Raw genomic sequence first — 17,133 nt, 5'->3', positions numbered from 1 at the left:
AGGACAGCCAGGGTAACACACAGAAACCCTGTCTCGAAAAACCAAAATAAATAAATAAATAAATAAATAAATAAAATTCAGCCATTAAAAACATATTATGTTGTCAGTAAAATATACATTTCTGTTTAAAAAAACAAATTTTATAAAGGGGAATGATAAAATTCATCATGATGTTACCTATAGCAGGAAGGAAATGAAGAAAAGGGGAGCCCCAAAGAGACATCCGTGAATAAAGCCTGCGCTGACCAAAGCCTGTATAATGGATGGAGAAAGCCAACACCTGAAAGCTATCCTCCCACTTCCACAGAGACACAGTGGCACATGTGCGTATGTGCAGGCACATAATTAGATGGATATTAAAAACGAAAAAGAAAAAAAGGAGAAAAAAAGGAAAAAGAAAAAAGTTAGTCTGAGGTTGGTGGCACACCTTAATCCCAGCACTGGGAAGCAAAGGCAGTCTGGAAATCCTTTATAGACCAACCTGTTCTATAAGAAGTTCCAGGCCAGTCTGTGCCATCCGGTCTCAATAGACACATTTTTAAAAAGGAAAGAGGGGGAGAGAGAGAGAGAGAGAGAGAAGAAAAGGAGGAAGGAAGGAGAGGAAGAACATGTCAGCCAGTCAGCAGGGATGAAGATATTGATGATGTTGTAAGTCTTGGGAAGTATTTTTGTTTGTTTTGGTTTTGGTTTTGTTACTTATAAATCTCATATTAAAAAAAAAAAAGCCAGAGTTAGAGGTGGTTGTTCATGCATATGATCTCTATACTTAAGAATCAGGACAAGCAGCACAAATTGGAGGTAAGCCTGGTCCACACTTCAAGTTTCAGACCAGCTAAGGCTACACAGTCTTTATAAACAAAAGCAAAGCAGAAAAAGTACAGTGTGTGCCTGCAATCCCAGAGCTAAAGAGGCAAAGGCAGGAGGAATGAAGGGGGTCAGCCTGGGCTACATAAGTAGACCTATCTGGGATAAAATAAAATAAACTCAAAAGCAAAGGGAAAATAGAAGAGTATTCGTAGCTGCCGTGAGCTGGAGAGCAAAGGGCAAGTTGTAGTTTAGGAGGTCAGAGCTGCAGAGGTGGCTGGGTGGTCACGAAAGTGCTTGCTTTGCAAGTGAGAGGGCCAGAAATTCAGATGCCAGCAACCAGCCAGGAGTTGGCTGCATGCACCTGTGTATGAACGCATGCATGCATGGACACACACACACACACACACACACACACACTGTAAATTCCTTTACAGTGTGAAAAGGTCAATTGTGGAAAGAGATTGTGCTTATAAATATCTGTCTGCCTGTCTGCAGCCCCTGCCTAGCCCTAGTGAGTCAGACTTTTGGTCTGCAGGCTCTGGAGGAGTACCACAAAAAGGAAAAACAAGAACCCCAAACACTAAGGCCCAGAGACTATTAAGGAAAGGTCTTATAGATCAGATGAATGGGAGAAAGGACACAATAAACAGGGGAGCCTCAGGGGAACGAGAGACGAAATCACAATACTAAAACGGGCTAAGTCATATGAGGGGAAAGGGGGTCTGGGCAAAAGAGGAAGAGAATCAGAAGAGAAAAACTATTAGCCGGGTGTGGTGGCGCACGCCTTTGATCCCAGCACTTGGGAGGCAGAGGCAGGTGGATTTCTGAGTTCGAGGCCAGCCTGGTCTACAGAGTGAGTTCCAGGACAGCCAGGGCTATACAGAGAAACCCTGACTTGAAAAACCAAAAAAAATAAAAAAGAAAAGAAAAGCTATTTTCCAAAGTCACGTTACATGCCTGGCATGTTATCTGCCAGCTGCAGGGGCGTTTGGGGGGGGGGGGGAATCTTCATCCGTGAGGCTTGGGGCTGAGAGCATGAAGGACACTAGCTTACAAAGCCAGGGGGTTCTCTCAAGCCTGTGTGTCTTAGGTGGTCCTTAGATCCTGGGACAGCTCTCCCCAGTTATATTCCTCATCCAGAAAGCTGAGCAATGGCTGGGTCCTCTCTACCTCCCTCTTCCCAGGGCCCTCCTTTATTGCTGGGGATTAAGCACAGGGCTTCACCCTTGATATACAGTGACCACAGCAATCACCTACACTCTAGGCTCTGTATTCTTTCTCAATTGCTATTCCTATTAAACTCTGGTTAGAGAGTTACTGAGTCTTTCAGGGTACCAGATGCCTAGTTTATTCCCACAGATAAGTCCAGTTCTAACTCTGGGAACTGTAGGGCCCACAGAAAGAAGTGGTCATAGCCTCCAGAGAGATAGAGGACTTTAAAGAGGGAGGGGACAGAGATACCCGCATCAATACAGAGAGACAGACATAGAAATGAAGAAACAGTGTTACAGAAAGAGACAGAGGCAGGCTTCCAAGCGACCGGGACAGCGCATATAGACAGGGAAGCAGACAGAGGGCCACAGAAGATAGATTCAGATGGGCGCAGATGGAGCCCGAGCTAGGTCCGGGCACAGAGAGCTGATGGAACAGAAGAGTACAGAGTGGTTGCTGGCAGGGAAGGATCAGGAGGGGGAGCTGGGGTCTATCTGTCATACCCGGTGAAAGGGTTGGCCACGCTGCTGCTCCTGCCCCTGCTGCTGCTCCTGCTGCTGAGCTCCCAGAGGGGTGCCCAATTCCTCGAGGCTCTGTAGAAAGGGGGCTTCCTGGGAGCCTGGGCATTCCGATGACTGCAGTCTCCTCCTGAAACATACATTGCCACCACAACCCTTATAGCCAGTAGTCAGTGATGGGCACCAGGAACGAACAGTTCCTCAGCCCAGCCCTGTTGTTTGCCCCCCAGCCCAGCCCTTCCTGTTAGCCTAGGCTCACACAACTCAGACCCAAACTATGGCTCGGTCTCAGCACAGTTGACTTCGGACAAGAGCGGCCCCTGCTGGTACAAAGGCGGTACTACCCTCCAGAAAGGACGGAGGGGCAGGGCAAGCTGAAGTCTCCTGGTTTGGTGTCAGGTGACAACATCTTTATCTCAGCGACGGGAAAGCCAGCGCTCCATCCCTCTGCACCCGAGGCACAGAATTAATGTGGTGACAATGAGACACCCAGAGAATCTAGGCAGGCGTCACAAAAGACACTCAAACTGTAGGCAGACGTCACAAAAGACACTCAAGCTAGCCTTGTGGGAAGATATTGCTGTTCACCCAGTTCCCACAAAACCATCGTTGGGACAAAGTCCCAGGACCACCCCCACCCCCACTCCCCGCCGCCGCTGCCCTGCTCCGTCCATGCTCATGCCCAACAGCTGAAGAATGCTGAACCACTCACCAGAGATAAGGGCATGTCTAAGAAGACCGTGCCCTGGTCAAGAGACTACCCTTGCTGGTAGGATGGGGGGGGGGGGGGGGAGGGAGGGCTGGACTCACTTCGGACTCATGTGAACAATCCCCTCCCCCGACCTTCTCTTTTTAACTTCCTCTATTTGGGGGAAGTGGTCAGGGATTTTCCAGGAGATAGGGAAGACGTGGGTCCTTCTCCCCAAACCTGCTAAGAATATGCAGACCTCTGAGGGAGGGCAGCTGTCCCCAGCCAAGCAGGGTGGCCTATCTCTATCATCTCAGTACGTGAGAGAGACTAGCCTGGGCTACCTGAAGCTCTGTCTCAAAAAACAAAAACCAACTGACAAACTAGTAAACATAAACCCCTGCTGTTTCTGGCTGCAGCTTTGTCCAAGAGACAGGTCCGCCTCAGTCTGAAGCCAGCAGCGTGGCAGACACCTGGGGAACAGTACCCACTTACATTAAGAAGCCTCTTAAACGTTCTCTGGACCTATTTTCTGGCTGTAGAATGAAGAGGCTAGATTATATGATCTCCAAGTTGTCGTCGTCGTCGTTTTTGCTCCGTTGTGTGGGGCTATGGAACTCAGATGGTGCCCACCCAGTTCTCCTCCCGAGCCCACCTGCTGGTGGTGCCATCCGTGGGAATGAGTGCCACTGTGGAGACCCCTGTTTTAGAAGCTCCATATTTCCCAAGCTTGTTCACAGGCTGGGCTGTGATTCTCCAGGAGAGCTTTCCACTCCGTTCATTCCTCAGAGATCCGAGTCTCTCCAGAGAGATTGGTGGCAGGGTGGGGGTGGGGCAATGACACCAGGATGTGCCTTTCTGAACACTCTTCCCAAGGTCTACAGATGAGCAAGGGAGGGTCAGAAGGTGCCCTGGGGACTCACCTGCTTATTGGATCCTGGAACTCCTTGCCAGGCCCCCAACTGTGTCTTTTGAAGGAGTCAGTAGTGTAACTGCGGGCACGGAAAGCCCCGGACCTTCTAAGGAGTGATGTGTGGAAGCCATCCTTGTTGTCTTCCTGGTTTTCCTCCCTCCCCTCCACTTCCTCCAGCTGTTCTCTGGATTCCACAGCAGCTGGGCAGCACTGAGGGAGACCATGAGGCACTGGGTCTTCACCTATGAAGGGCTCCCCTGGGACCGATCTGTTCATGGAAGGTACTCGGAGACAGCCCTGAATCAAGAAGAAAGAGGTGAGGGCTGGTGAGATGGCTTGGTGGGTAAGAACACTGACTGCTCTTCCAGAGGACCTGAGTTCAAATCCCAGCAACCACATGGTGGCTCACAACCACCCATAATAAGATCTGATGCCCTCTTCTGGAGTGTCTGAAGACAGCTACAGTGTACTTATGTATAATAATAAATAAATCTTAGAAAGAAAGAAAGAAAGAAAGAAAGAAAGAAAGAAAGAAAGAAAGAAAGAAAGAAAGAGGTGAGCAAAATTCTAGAACCCTGGAGGCCATGGTGCTACAGGCCTGTAATTCTCATCCTTCAAGAGGTTCATGGGGATGGCCCTGAGTGGGGTCAGGCTAGGCTGGCTTGGATGTTGAATTTCATATTAGCTTGTATTAAGAAAGAGGCTGTGTCTTTTACTTCCTTTTTTTAGTTTTATTTATTTATTTTATGTATATTAATATTGTTTTCTTTTTTTCTTTTCTTTGTTTGTTTCTCTGCCTTCCAAGTGCTGGGATTAAAGGCGTGCGCCACCACTGCCAGCCAAGTGTTCTGTTTTCATGCTTGCTAGAAGAGGGAATCAGATTCCATTCCAAATGGCTGTGAACCATCATGTGGTTGCTGGGAATTGAACTCACGACCTCTAGGAGAGCTGCCAGTGCTCTTAACCGATGAACCATCTCTCCAGCCTGAGGCCCCTGTCTTTTAAAGAAATAAAGAAGCTGGGTGTGGGTGGCACACACTTTTAATCCCAGCACTCTAAAAACAGGCAGTCTGATCTTCGTGAGTTTGAGACTAGCCTGGTCTACGTAGCAAGTTCCGGGCTAGCCAGAACTACAGAAAGAAAGAAAAGATCCTGGAGTGGGGACATCTCCACAGCCAGGCTGCTAAGCATCTCCTACCCCTCCCTTTGCTGAGACAGAGGCAGAGGCAAAGAATGCCTGCCTCAGGATCATGAGGTCCGCTGCATGCAAGGTCAAGTCTAGAACTTGGCTTTTCTAGCTCTTAATACACTGTTCTTTCCAGTGAAGAGAGCCTGGCTGGCAGAGGCGGCACATGTCTGCAGTCTCAGCACTTAGGAGGCAGACGGGAAAATCCAGAGTTCAAGGCCACTGTGCGCACTAAAGCAAGTTGAAAGCTAAAGGACACAGTGAAACCTTGTTTCAGAATGAAAACTATAAAGAGAAGTTCTTGTTTGCTCATTAATATCCCTCATGGAGCATCTATATTGAAAACAGCCATGCTAAGAAAAGCAGATACTGCAGATACTGAGTCTGTCCTTATAGTTGTGTGTGTGTGTGTGTGTGTGCGCGCATGCACACATAACTGTCAAATGCTGCAAGAGAAATTTTATCAAATCTTTGGCCAGGAAGAGTAAGGCAGTGCACAAGTTTAGATCCAGCCCTCAGGAGGCAGAGGCAAACCTCTGGGCCTTCAAGAAGAGCCTGATCTACATAGTAAGTTCCAGGACAGACAACAAACAAACAAAAAAACAGACCCAAAACCAACAACACAGCAAAAATAAAAACAAAGACAAAAACAAAAAAAACTTTTGTCTACCAGTGGGCCAGCACACATTACTAACTGGGAGTCTCCAGAAAGCAAAACAGGAGATGCAGGCTGACTTTGAGTGGGGCTAGAGTCAGGCCAAGAGAAGAGAAAAGCTACTAGGTTGGTAATGTAATGGGAAAAGGTCCTTATGTGGGCCTGGTGAAGTGGCTTGGTGGGTAAAGGCACTTGTCTGCAAGCCTGACTCCCTGAGTTCAATGCCTGGATCCTACAGTGGACGCAGGGAACAGACTCCCGAATGTCCTCTGACCTCCACGCATGTGCTGTGGAACGGTGCTCAAACAAGTGGCTCCTTTATTATTATTTATGCATGTGTGGCTCAGCGTACTTAAGGAGGTCAGAGGACACCTTCCAGGAGTTGGCTCTCTCTTTGTTCTCTCCATTGCTCCCTCCCACCTTCCCCAGACCGCTTTCCTCAGGAAATGGCTGAAGAAACAAGGAAGTAGACAATGAGGTCACATCTCTGTTTCCGGTGACACACATAGGAGATTCTAAAACAGGCGCTTGAAATGAAGTAACAGGGCAGGAAAAAACACTAAGCTGTCCCTTGATTTATCTTCCTGACCCCTTACTGCCCTGGACTGTCTCCACCTCTCTGGTGACTTCATTGACTAAGCTGCTGACCAATGACTAACAACTAGGGGGAGAACTTTAAATGTATGCAGCAGGGGGCGCTGTCGCTCAAAGCCAACCCCATGCTTCTTTCAGGTGTAACTGTGGTTTAATTGGGTTTACAAGTACAACCTTCCTAAGCAGGAATGGTCTTGGGCTTCTGTTACTGCCTCCTCCTCCTCTTTCTCTTCTCACTTTTGTCTTAGAAAATACAAGAATGGCATTCCTCACTGTGGTGGTTTCAATGAAAAGAGCCTCTATAGACTCTCATATTTTGAGTGTTTGGTCCCCAGTTTGGGAAAGAATAATGGGTGGGGTCTTGTTGGAGAGGTGTGTCACTGGGCGTAGGTTTAAGGTTTCCAAAACCTTCACCAGCTCCAGTGTCTCCCCACCTCCTCTCTCGGTCTCCTGCCTGTGAATCAAACATAAACTCTCAGCTACTGCTCCCGCACCCCGTTTATGCCTTCTTTTATAAGTTGCCTCAATCATGCTGTCTCTTCACAGAAATAGAATCATGATTAAGACACTTGGGGGGGGGGGCTGGAATAATGGCTCAGCGGGTAAGAGCACTGAATGCTTTTCTGAAGGTCCTGAGTTCAAGTCCCAGCAACCACATGATGGCTCACAATCAACTGTAATGAGATCTGATGCCCTCTTCTGGAGTGTCAGAAGATGGCTATAGTGTACTTACATATAATAAATAAATCTTTTTAAAAAGACAAAAACAAAAACAAACCAACAAAAAAAAAAGACACTTAGGGTTTAACGGGGGGTGGGGGTGGGGGGAGAGGGGACACATGCCTTTAATCCCAGCACTAGGCCATCTGAGAGATCTCTGTGAATTTGAGGCCAGCCTGGTCTATAGAACAAGTTCCAAGACAGCCGGAACTACACAGCCTGTCTTGAACCACCCCCACCTCCCAAAAAAAGACACCTATCTACTTATCCTACGAGAATATCAAGGATGCTAAGATACTGACGATAGCTGGGCACAGAGGTGCTCACCTCTCCCCCCCACACACACACACACACACTCGAGGCAGAGGCCATCTTGGTCTGTGTAGAGAGTTACCGGGAAGCCAGGGCTACATAGAGAGACCCGTTCTCAGAGAGAGAGAATGAATGAGAGCAACATGCATCAAGCAATTAACATAACTCCCATGCTAGGAACACATTCTATTGTTGCCACTGTTATGTTATTTAGGGCTTCCTGGAGTGAAGACCTAGAAAGACAGAAGCAGAAATAGGCATTGTGTAAGGTGACCTGCAGTTTTATCTTGAGACAAAAAGAGAAAATAAAAAGTCACAGTCAGACACTAACACCGCTGTGTGCAAAGTTATCAGGAAGAAGAGAAAAGAACAGCCTGTCTAATGCTCAGAGCCCTGGAAGGGAGGAGGCGGGAGGGGTCCTTTAGGATAGATCACGGCAAACCTTAGGTGTCAAGGCCATATCTGCCTTGTTAACATCTACAGTGCTGGATGTCAAACCCAGGGGCTCACACATGCCAGGAAAATGTTGGACCATTCAGCTACAATCCTAGATTTTGGGTTTTGAGACAGGACCTCGCTATGTAACCCAAGTATTTCAAGAATTCATGGAAACTCACCTGCCTCAGCCTCTGAACTACTGCAACTATTTGTTTGTTTTTGTAATTTTTCTTTTTTTTTTTTTTTTACTGTGTAGCCCTGTCTAGCCTTGAACTCACAGAGATCCAATTGTCTCTGCCTCCTGAGTGCTGGGATTAAAGGCATGTGCCATCATCTCCCAACTAGTTGTTGCTGTTTTATTATTTTTTTTTAAGATTTATTTATTTATTTATTTATGTAAGTACGCTGTAAATAAATAAACTTCAGACACTCCAGAAGAGGGCATCAGATCTTGTTACAGATCTTGAACCATCATGTGGTTGCTGGGATTTGAACTCAGGACCTTTAGAAGAACAAGTCTGTGCTCTTAACCACTGAGCCATCTCTCCAGACCCTGTTGTTGTTTGTTGTTGTTGTTGTTGTTGTTTATTTTCTATGTTTGGGTATTCTGCCTGCCTACATGTTCCCTTCAGAGACTAGAAGATCAGATCACCCTAAGTCTAGAGTTATATATGGTTATAAGCCACCACCATGTGGGTGCTGAGAATCAAGTCTGGGCTTCCAGTAAGAGCACCCAGTGCTCTCAACCACAGTCACCCAGCCCCGTGTTTTCTGAGACAGTGTCTCTCTCTCTATAGCACAGGGTGTGCTGGAACTTGCTACATAGGCCGGGATGACCTCGAACTCACAGAGATCTACCTGCCCTTGCCTCCTGAGTGCTGATGTCTTTTAAAAAATGTGTCATGCCAGGCATGGTGGCTCATTCCTTTAATCCCAGCACTCGGGAGGCAGAGGCAGGCAGATTTCTGAGTTCAACGCCAGCCTGGTCTACAGAGTGAGTTCCAGGACATCCAGGGCTATACAGAGAAACCCTGTCTCAAAAAAGAAAAAAAAAAAGAAAGAAAAAGAAAAAAAAAGAAAAAATGTGTCCTATGTAAATGGTGTTTTGCCAGCATGTACATCTGAACCTGAGAAGACCACATCAGACCCCATGAGACTGTAGTGACAGATGGCTGTGAGCTACCATGTGGGTGCTGGGAATTGAACTCAAGCCCTCTGGAAGAACAGCCATGCTCTTAATTACTGAGGTATCTCTCCAGCTCCTCTGGGCATATTTTTATTTCTTTCATTATTATTATTAGTAGTAGTAGTAGTAGTAGTATTTTATTTATTATTAGATATTTTCTTTATTTACATTTCAAATGTTATCCCCTGTCCTGGTTTTCCCTCCGAAAACCCCCTATCCCATCCCCCCTGCCCCCTGTTCACCATCCCACCTACTCCTGCTTCCTGGCCCTGGCATTCCCCTACACTGGGGCATAGAGCCTTCACCGGAACAAGGGCCTCTCTTCCCATTGATGACCAACTAGGTCATCCTCTGCTACATATGCAGCTGGAGCCATGGGTCCCTCCATGTGTACACTTTGGTTAGTGGTTTAGTCCCTAGGAGCTCTGGTGGTACTGGTCGGGTTCATATTGTTGTTCCTTCTATGGGGCTGCAAACCCCTTCAGCTCCTTGGGTCCTTTCTTTTTTTTCTTTTTTTTAAGATTTATTTATATGTAAGTTATATGTAAGTACACTGTAGCTGTCTTCAGACACACCAGAAGAGGGTATCAGATCTCATTACGGATGATTGTAAGCCACCATGTGGTTGCTGAGATTTGAACTCAGGACCTTCAGAAGAGCAGTTGGTGCTCTTAACCGCTGAGCCATCTCGCCAGCCCCTTGGGTCCTTTCTTTAACTCCTCCATTGGGGACCCAATGAATGAATGGCTATGAGCTACTATATTTGTCAGTATTATTATTATCACTATTATTATTATTGTTGTTGTTGTTGTTGTTGTTGTTGGAGGTGTGGAGTCAGAAGAGCACACTGTTGAACTAGTTCTCGCTCCCACCTCCCCGTGGGGTCCGGGTGTCAGTCTCCAGGCTTGTTCCTCAGGTGCCTCTTGCTGGCCTGCTTTATTTTTAACATTGTGTGTGTGTGTGTGTGTGTGTGTGTGTGTGTGTGTACACACGTGCCATGAAGCACACATAGAGATCAGAGGACAGGTCATAGGAGTCATTTCTCCTCCTGTCTTGAGGGTCGTGGGGAGTAAACCCAGATGTCGGCTTTGCAGCAAGTGTCTCCACTTCTATTAAGTTAACTCAATGGCCCTGTCTTTATTTTTAAATTGCATTTTGATTATTTTGTGTCTATGTACGTATGAGAGAGGAAGAGACCATGCAAGGGGGTGTGTGACACAGCACACATGTGGAGATCAGAGGATGGTTTTGGGAACTGATTCTCTCTGCCACCATGTGGGAGGGCGCTCAGGTCAAGTAGCTTGGCACCAAGACCTGCCGGGGCACCTCACTGCTCTTCTCTCTCTCCCTCTCTCTCTCTCTCTTTTTTCTTTGAGACAGGGTTTCTCTGTGTAGCCCTGGCTGTCCTGGAACTCACTTTGTAGACCAGGCTAGCCTCGAACTCAGAGATCTGCCTGCCTCTGCCTCCCCAGTGCTGGGATTAAAGGCGTGTGCCACCAAGCCCTGCATATTTATTTTTATTTTATGCATATGACTGTTTCTTCTGCATATGTGAATGTGCCATATGTGTGTGTAGTGAGTATGGAGGCCAGAAGAGAGCACTGAATCCCAGGGAACTAGAATTGTAGATAGATGCAAACTACCCTGTGAGCACCTGGAATCTGAACCTCTGCACCATCGGCAAATATTCCAGCCACTGAAACACCGCCCAGCTGCCCTCAGCCCCACCTCGTATTTTTTAAATGGTTGGAAAAAAAATTAAAAAGAAGTCATTGAGGCTGGAGAGATGGCTCAGTTGTTAAGAGCACTGACTGCTCTTCCAGAGGTCCTGAGTTCAATTCCCAGCAACCACATGGTGGCTCACAACCATCTGTAAGAAGATCTGATGCCCTCCTCTGGTGTGTCTGAAGACACCTACAGTCTACTTAGATATAATAATAAATCTTTAGACTGGAGCGTGCAGGGCCAGAGAGAGCAGATCCGAGACCAGAGCAAGCAACCTTCATTCCCAGTAACCACACGATGGTTCACAACCATCAGTACAGCTACAGTGAACTCATATACATAAAATAAATCTTTAAAAAAAAAAGAGAGAGATTGAAGTTGGGCCTGCAGGTGTGTGCTTGTAACCCCAGCACTTGACAGGCTAAGAAGAGAGGATTGTCACTAGCTCCCTGTCAGGGTCAGCCTGGGCTACACAGTGATGAGTGTCTCCAAAAGACAGACAGAGGGGCTGCAGAGCTAACTCAGTGTCTAAGAGAATTCACTCCTCTTGCAAAGGACCTAGTTCGGTTCCTAGTTCACAACTGTCTGTAACTCTAATATCCAGGAGATATTTTGGCCTCTGCAGGCACCAGGCATGTACATGGTACACTGACATATATGCAGGAAAGCACTCATACACACAAAATAAAAATAAAACCTCAAAACAAAAACAAAAACAAAAACCAAACAAGCAATAAAAATAAAAAGTGCACAGAGCCTGAGGAACAGCATTTGGGTTGACCTCTGACCTCCATACACACATATAAAGACAGACACACAGGAGCACATATGTACACACACACACACACACACACACACACGAACAAAAGTTTAGGATCATTCTCAGCTACACTGAATTATATAGGTGACCAATGTGGTATATACAGGACTCTCTCTCTCTCATTCTCTCTATCTATATATTTATATGTAATATATATAATGTCCATAAAATTCAAATTTCAATACTCATAGGGTTTTTTTTAACATGTTCACTCATTTGCATATTGTCAGCAGAGTTGATTGTTATGACAGAGACCATATGGCTCACAAGCCTAAAATATTTTTTCCTTTGTCTTTATTGAAAAAGCTTTTAGCCGGGCGTGGTGGCGTATGCCTTTAATACCAGCACTCGGGAGGCAGAGGCAGGCAGATTTCTGAGTTTGAGGCCAGCCTGGTTTACAAAGTGAGTTCCAGGACATCCAGGGCTATACAGAGAAACCCTGTCTCAAAAAGACCAAAAAAAAAAAAAAAGAAAAGAAAAAGAAAAGAAACAGCTTTTACGATCTGCTATGTACCAATCAGGCATTCTGTAACAAGTTTTGGGGATAAGACATTGATAACCCCAACATACCCACTTCCTAAATATCACCCAGAGCCCACAGAGAAGTCCACTTGGGGGTGTCCAGCAACCAGACATTTTCCTCTCTCTTTCACCCCTGGATTTGTCAGCATGCCAGAGCTTCGGTTGCTTGCTCAAAGCTACACATACGCACTTGACTGGAGGTGATGGGACTGCAAAGCTGACCCATCACACTGTGAAACTTGTATTTTCTGAAACCAAAACAGCAGCTCCTGAAGAGAGCATGTGAAGTCACTCACCTCCCACCTGACTTCAGAACCAAGCAATCAGGGCCAGGTGGCTCAGTGATTAGATTGCTCACAGCCAACAGTCCATCCCCAGGCTCCACAAGGCTTAGGAAAATCATCCCTGACATTCACATGCACCTTATCATGTGCCCCCAATAAATGACTAAGTATACATTTAAAGTGAAAATAATAACAAATGGCTGCAGAGGTCACCCAGTGGCTAAAGATGCTTGTCACCAAGACTTGAGTTCAGGGTCACACTCACACAAATCAGTTATAACAGCCTTTTTTTTTTAAAGCCTGAGGAGGGGCTGGAGTGGTGAAGGGCACTGGCGGCTCTTACAGAGAACCCAGGTTTGCTTCCCAGCACCCACATGGTGGCTCGCAACCATTTACAACTCTAATTCCAGGGGATATGACATTCTCTTCTGAATGGCTCAGGCACAAGGCATACAGGTGGCTCACATAGGTAGATGCAGACAAAACATCCATACACATAAATAAGTAAATAAATAAATAAATGTTGGGTAGGCCTGGTAGTACTTGCCTTTGATCCCAGCACTTGGGACCCAGAGGAAGATAGATTTCTATGAGTTCCAGGACAGCCAGGACTACAAAGTAAGACCCTATCTAAAAACAAACAAACAAAAAACCAGAAGAACAAAACCAGACAAATAAAAACTTAAAAATCTGAATAAAGTGTTGTGAGGCAGGCCCTGGTTCTGCTAGCTGACAGTCCCAGGAGAGGACCTATTAGTAGCTGTCACCAGCAAGGATTACAGTAAATTCTTCAGAAACCAACTTGTTTGTTTGAGACAGGTCTCCCTTTGTGGCCTTGACTGGCCTCAGACTGGTCTGAAGATGATCTTGCATTTGCACACCTCCTGCCTAGACGTCCTGAGAGCTGTAACTGGAAGCGTGCAGCTGTGTGAGAGCTGTGACTGCAGGCATGCAGCTGTGTGAGAGCTGTGACTGCAGGCGTGCAGCTGTGTGAGAGCTGTGACTGCAGGCATGCAGCTGTGTGAGAGCTGTGACTGCAGGCGTGCAGCTGTGTGAGAGCTGGGACTGCAGGCGTGCAGCTGTGTGAGAGCTGGGACTGCAGCTGTGCAGCTGTGTGAGAGCTGGGACTGCATGTGTGCAGCTGTGAGAGAGCTGGGACTGCAGGCGTGCAGCTGTGTGAGAGCTGGGACTGCAGGTGTGCAGCTGTGTGAGAGCTGGGACTGCAGCTGTGCAGCTGTGTGCCAGGCCTGGTGTATGTGGTGCTGGGATCTAAATTCAGGGTTTTGATAGGCTAGTCCAGAACTCTCCACACTGAGCTACATCCCTAGCCCCTGAAGCCTGGAACTTCGTTTCCTGTGTCTGGCTCTGGGGTTCTGAATCTCTAGGGAGGAGGCACAACAATGGAGAAAACCTAGAAAATCCAGGTAATAAAAAGACTGAGGAAGGGCCAGGAGGTGGTGGCTCACGCCTTTAATCCCAGCACTTGGGAGGCAGAGGCAGGCAGATTTCTGAGTTCGAGGCCAGCCTGGTCTACAGAGTGAGTTCCAGGACAGCCAGGACTACACAGAGAAGCCCTGTCTCAAAAAAAAAAAACAAACAAACAAACAAACAACAACAACAAAAGACTAAGGAAGGTCAGGGGGTTGAGGCATGTCTTCAATCTCAGGATTAGGAAGGCAGAGGTAGGTAAATCTCTGTGAATTTGAGGGTAGATTGAGCTACACAGAAAAATGTAGGCCACAGACATCTGGTCAGTCACAGAAAAATTCTGGCTCTACAGAAAAAAAAAATTTTTTTTTTTTTTGGAAACAGGGTTTCTCTGTATAGCCCTGGCTGTCCTGGAACTCACTTTGTAGACCAGGCTGGCCTCAAACTCAGAAATCAGCCTGCCTCTGCCTCCCGAGTGCTGGGATTAAAGGTGTGCGCCACCATGCCCGGCCAGAAAATTTTTAATGGTTCAAAATTTAACCTCTCCTCAGCAGGGAAGGTCTGCTGGTTACCAGGCCAGAGGATCTGAATTTAGTCTTGGGACCCACATGGCAGGACAGAACTGATGTCTCTGTCTCTGTCTCTGTCTCTGTCTCTGTCTGTCTCTCTCTCTCTCTCTCTCTCTCTCTCTCTCTCTCTCTCACACACACACACTAAATAAACATAAAAGAGAAAGGCAAACCATTGGCCTACTTTTTGTCAACTTGACAAATGCCAGAGGGAACCTCAATTGAGAAAATGTCTCCACGAGCCTGACTGGCCTGTGGGGCATTTTCCTGATAAATGATTAGTTAGTGTGAGTCTGGCCCACAAGTGAAAAGCAGAATGAGCAAGCTGGGTTTGTCATGGCCCTTGCTTCAGTTCCTGCATCCAAGTTCCTGCCCTGACTCCTCTACAAGATGTACTCACTGTAAGCTGTAAGATGAACCCTTTCTCCCTCAGGGTGCTTATAGCTGGTGTTTATCATAGCAACAGAAGACTTAAGACAACCATGAGCCCAACAGTGAGAAGTAGGGTTAGAACAGAGCTGGTTTTAGCGTCAGGAAGACCCCAGTACTCTTCCTCTCTGATCCTGTCCATGGGCCCACTCATCTATGGCAGGAACGTTCTGTCTTCCCAGTCAGCCTGCCTTGACTGACTGCCTGGTGTTCTGCATCTCTCTGACTTTTCTGCCAATGCTGGAGAAGAGGACAGTAGAATTCCCAAAATGCAAAAAGAAGAGGCTGGAGGGCTAGAAGATGGCTCAGCGGTTAAGAACACTGACTGCTCTTCCAAAGGTCCTGAGTTCAAATCCCAGCAACCACATGGTGGCTCACAACCATCTGTAACAAGATCTGACACCCTCTTCTGGAGTGTCTAAAGACAGCTACAAGTGTACTTACATATAATAAATAAATAAATCTTTTTTTTAAAAAAAAGAAGAGGCTGGAGAGATGGCTCAGTGGTAAGAGCACTGACCGCTTTTCCAGAGGTTCTGAATTCAATTCCCAGCAACCACTTGGTGGCTCACAACCACCTGTAATGGGATCCAATGCCCTCTTCTGGTGCACATGAAGACAGAGACAGTGTACTCACATACATAAAATAAATAAAATCTTAAACAAAAAGAGAATTAGCTGTGTACCACCACACCCTGGTCACAGTTGAAAGCAGTCAACATTCAGGGTAATAAAAAGGAAAGAGGAGGAGGAGGAGGAGGTGGGGGGAAGGGTAGAGAAGATCCATTCATCCAGCAACCAGTACTATAAACTGTAACATACACTAAGACAGAGACAAGAACCCAGAAGGATAATACATCAATGCAAAGATAGCCAGATGCTTGTGTGGCCAAAACCCATTTACCGAGATCAGTTTCTGTGACGAGTCTGAACATGCATTTCCCTGCAGCGGTGGCCCATAGAGCAGTTATTGCCTTTACTGTTAGGAAATTCCAGAAGTTCCAAGCTGGGAAGGTAGCCAAGCATCCCCAGACCCTAATCCAACCACACACTCGGCTAAGTCACCAGGCAGGCATCTCAACACCACCCCGCCCCTCTCCTCTGTGGCACTCGAGGCTCATGCACCAGTCTGGAATTTTGCTGTTTCCAAAGGTGAGCCTCGGCTTTGTTTGTTTGAATTTAAGGATTCTGCCTTCCTCCCCACCATACCCCACCCCTGGGCTTGTGACTATATGCTTCTCTACAGGAGCCCTGGGTCCTAGTCCAGGAAGCAAAACGTAGGATAAGAAAGCAAAGACCTGTCAAACGCAGCCAATCCTCGTCTCCCCACCAGGTTCTCAGCAGGCACTGTAGTATCTGTGCCAAAAGGGTGGGGCAAGAGGAGCTCTGAGGTTCAGAGGGACATCTAAGGAGACTTTGGCCAGGGTGACAAAGGAAATTAAGCTGGCAGATACCAGGAAATGCTAAAGTAGCTGGTAGGGTGGATAAACCCTAATAGGACAGTGGGACAGTCTAGACTCTGGAAGAGCTTGGCTTTAGGAACAAATGATTGGTCCTGAGATTGTTTTGAGTCTCATAGAGGTGCTGGGTTCCAGTCCCAACACCGTAGGATAAAAATGATAGTGGGGTTTTTGTTTTGCTTTTGTTCTTAATGACAACGCGACAGAGTTGGATGCCAAATGAACTTGACTTTGAAACCTAGTCCTACAACTTACATCTTAATTGACATAGGTTAGTCATCTAAATTCTTTATACTTTGTACTCAAGACAAGGGTTGAGTATATTAACCCTATAAGATTCTAAAGATTAAAAAAAAGAAAACATGAAAATAATTCATCAACATTTGATACATACGTTGTGTTCATTGATCATTGGCTGTTATTGTGACTCTTTCCTATTTGCATACGTGCATGGGTATACACATATGTGCACACAAAAATATAGCATCTATACACACACATACGCTGCTGCCCCCTAAGCAGAAATGGGAAGTGAAAGTAAGATGCTGGTGCGGAACCTGTAACTTCTCTTGCTACTTCCTGGGTGCTGAGCAGCTCCTAACAGGACATCCCTGCTTCCTGAGGAATGTGCATTCATCAAGCAAGGACCCCGGAAAGTGAAGAAGAG

General features: G+C 46.6%; 1 protein-coding gene and 1 long non-coding RNA gene across 10 annotated transcripts in view; one reads left to right on the top strand and one right to left on the bottom strand.

Annotated features, from left to right (window-relative positions):
• Positions 1-17,133, bottom strand: part of Arhgef2 (rho/rac guanine nucleotide exchange factor (GEF) 2) — a 56,428-nt gene that overhangs the window by 39,071 nt on the left and 224 nt on the right. For 3 of the 5 annotated variants that reach the window (XM_006501058.3, XM_011240027.3, XM_006501059.3), the window contains exons 2-3: positions 4,149-4,435; positions 2,523-2,667 (exon numbers count right to left, since the gene is read on the bottom strand). In XM_006501058.3, coding sequence (XP_006501121.1) covers positions 2,523-2,667; positions 4,149-4,414 — 411 coding nt within the window. In that variant the 5' untranslated portion in view covers positions 4,415-4,435. The other 2 variants (XM_006501060.4, XM_006501061.3) reach the window with 2 other exon arrangements.
• Gm40090 lies at positions 3,065-15,337 on the top strand. 5 transcript variants are annotated; one of them, XR_003954655.1, is made up of 3 exons: positions 3,065-3,306; positions 4,316-4,454; positions 15,170-15,337. It is a non-coding gene; the product is annotated as a predicted gene, 40090 (long non-coding RNA). The 5 variants fall into 5 exon arrangements; XR_003954657.1 differs by having other exon boundaries at positions 15,256-15,278; XR_003954654.1 differs by lacking the exon at positions 15,170-15,337 and adding an exon at positions 4,944-7,091.

This window comes from Mus musculus, chromosome 3 (assembly GCF_000001635.26).
Source record: "Mus musculus strain C57BL/6J chromosome 3, GRCm38.p6 C57BL/6J".
Lineage (NCBI taxonomy): Eukaryota > Metazoa > Chordata > Mammalia > Rodentia > Muridae > Mus > Mus musculus.
Note: the sequence above shows the minus strand (reverse complement) of the source record. Positions and strands in the feature narration are given on the sequence as shown.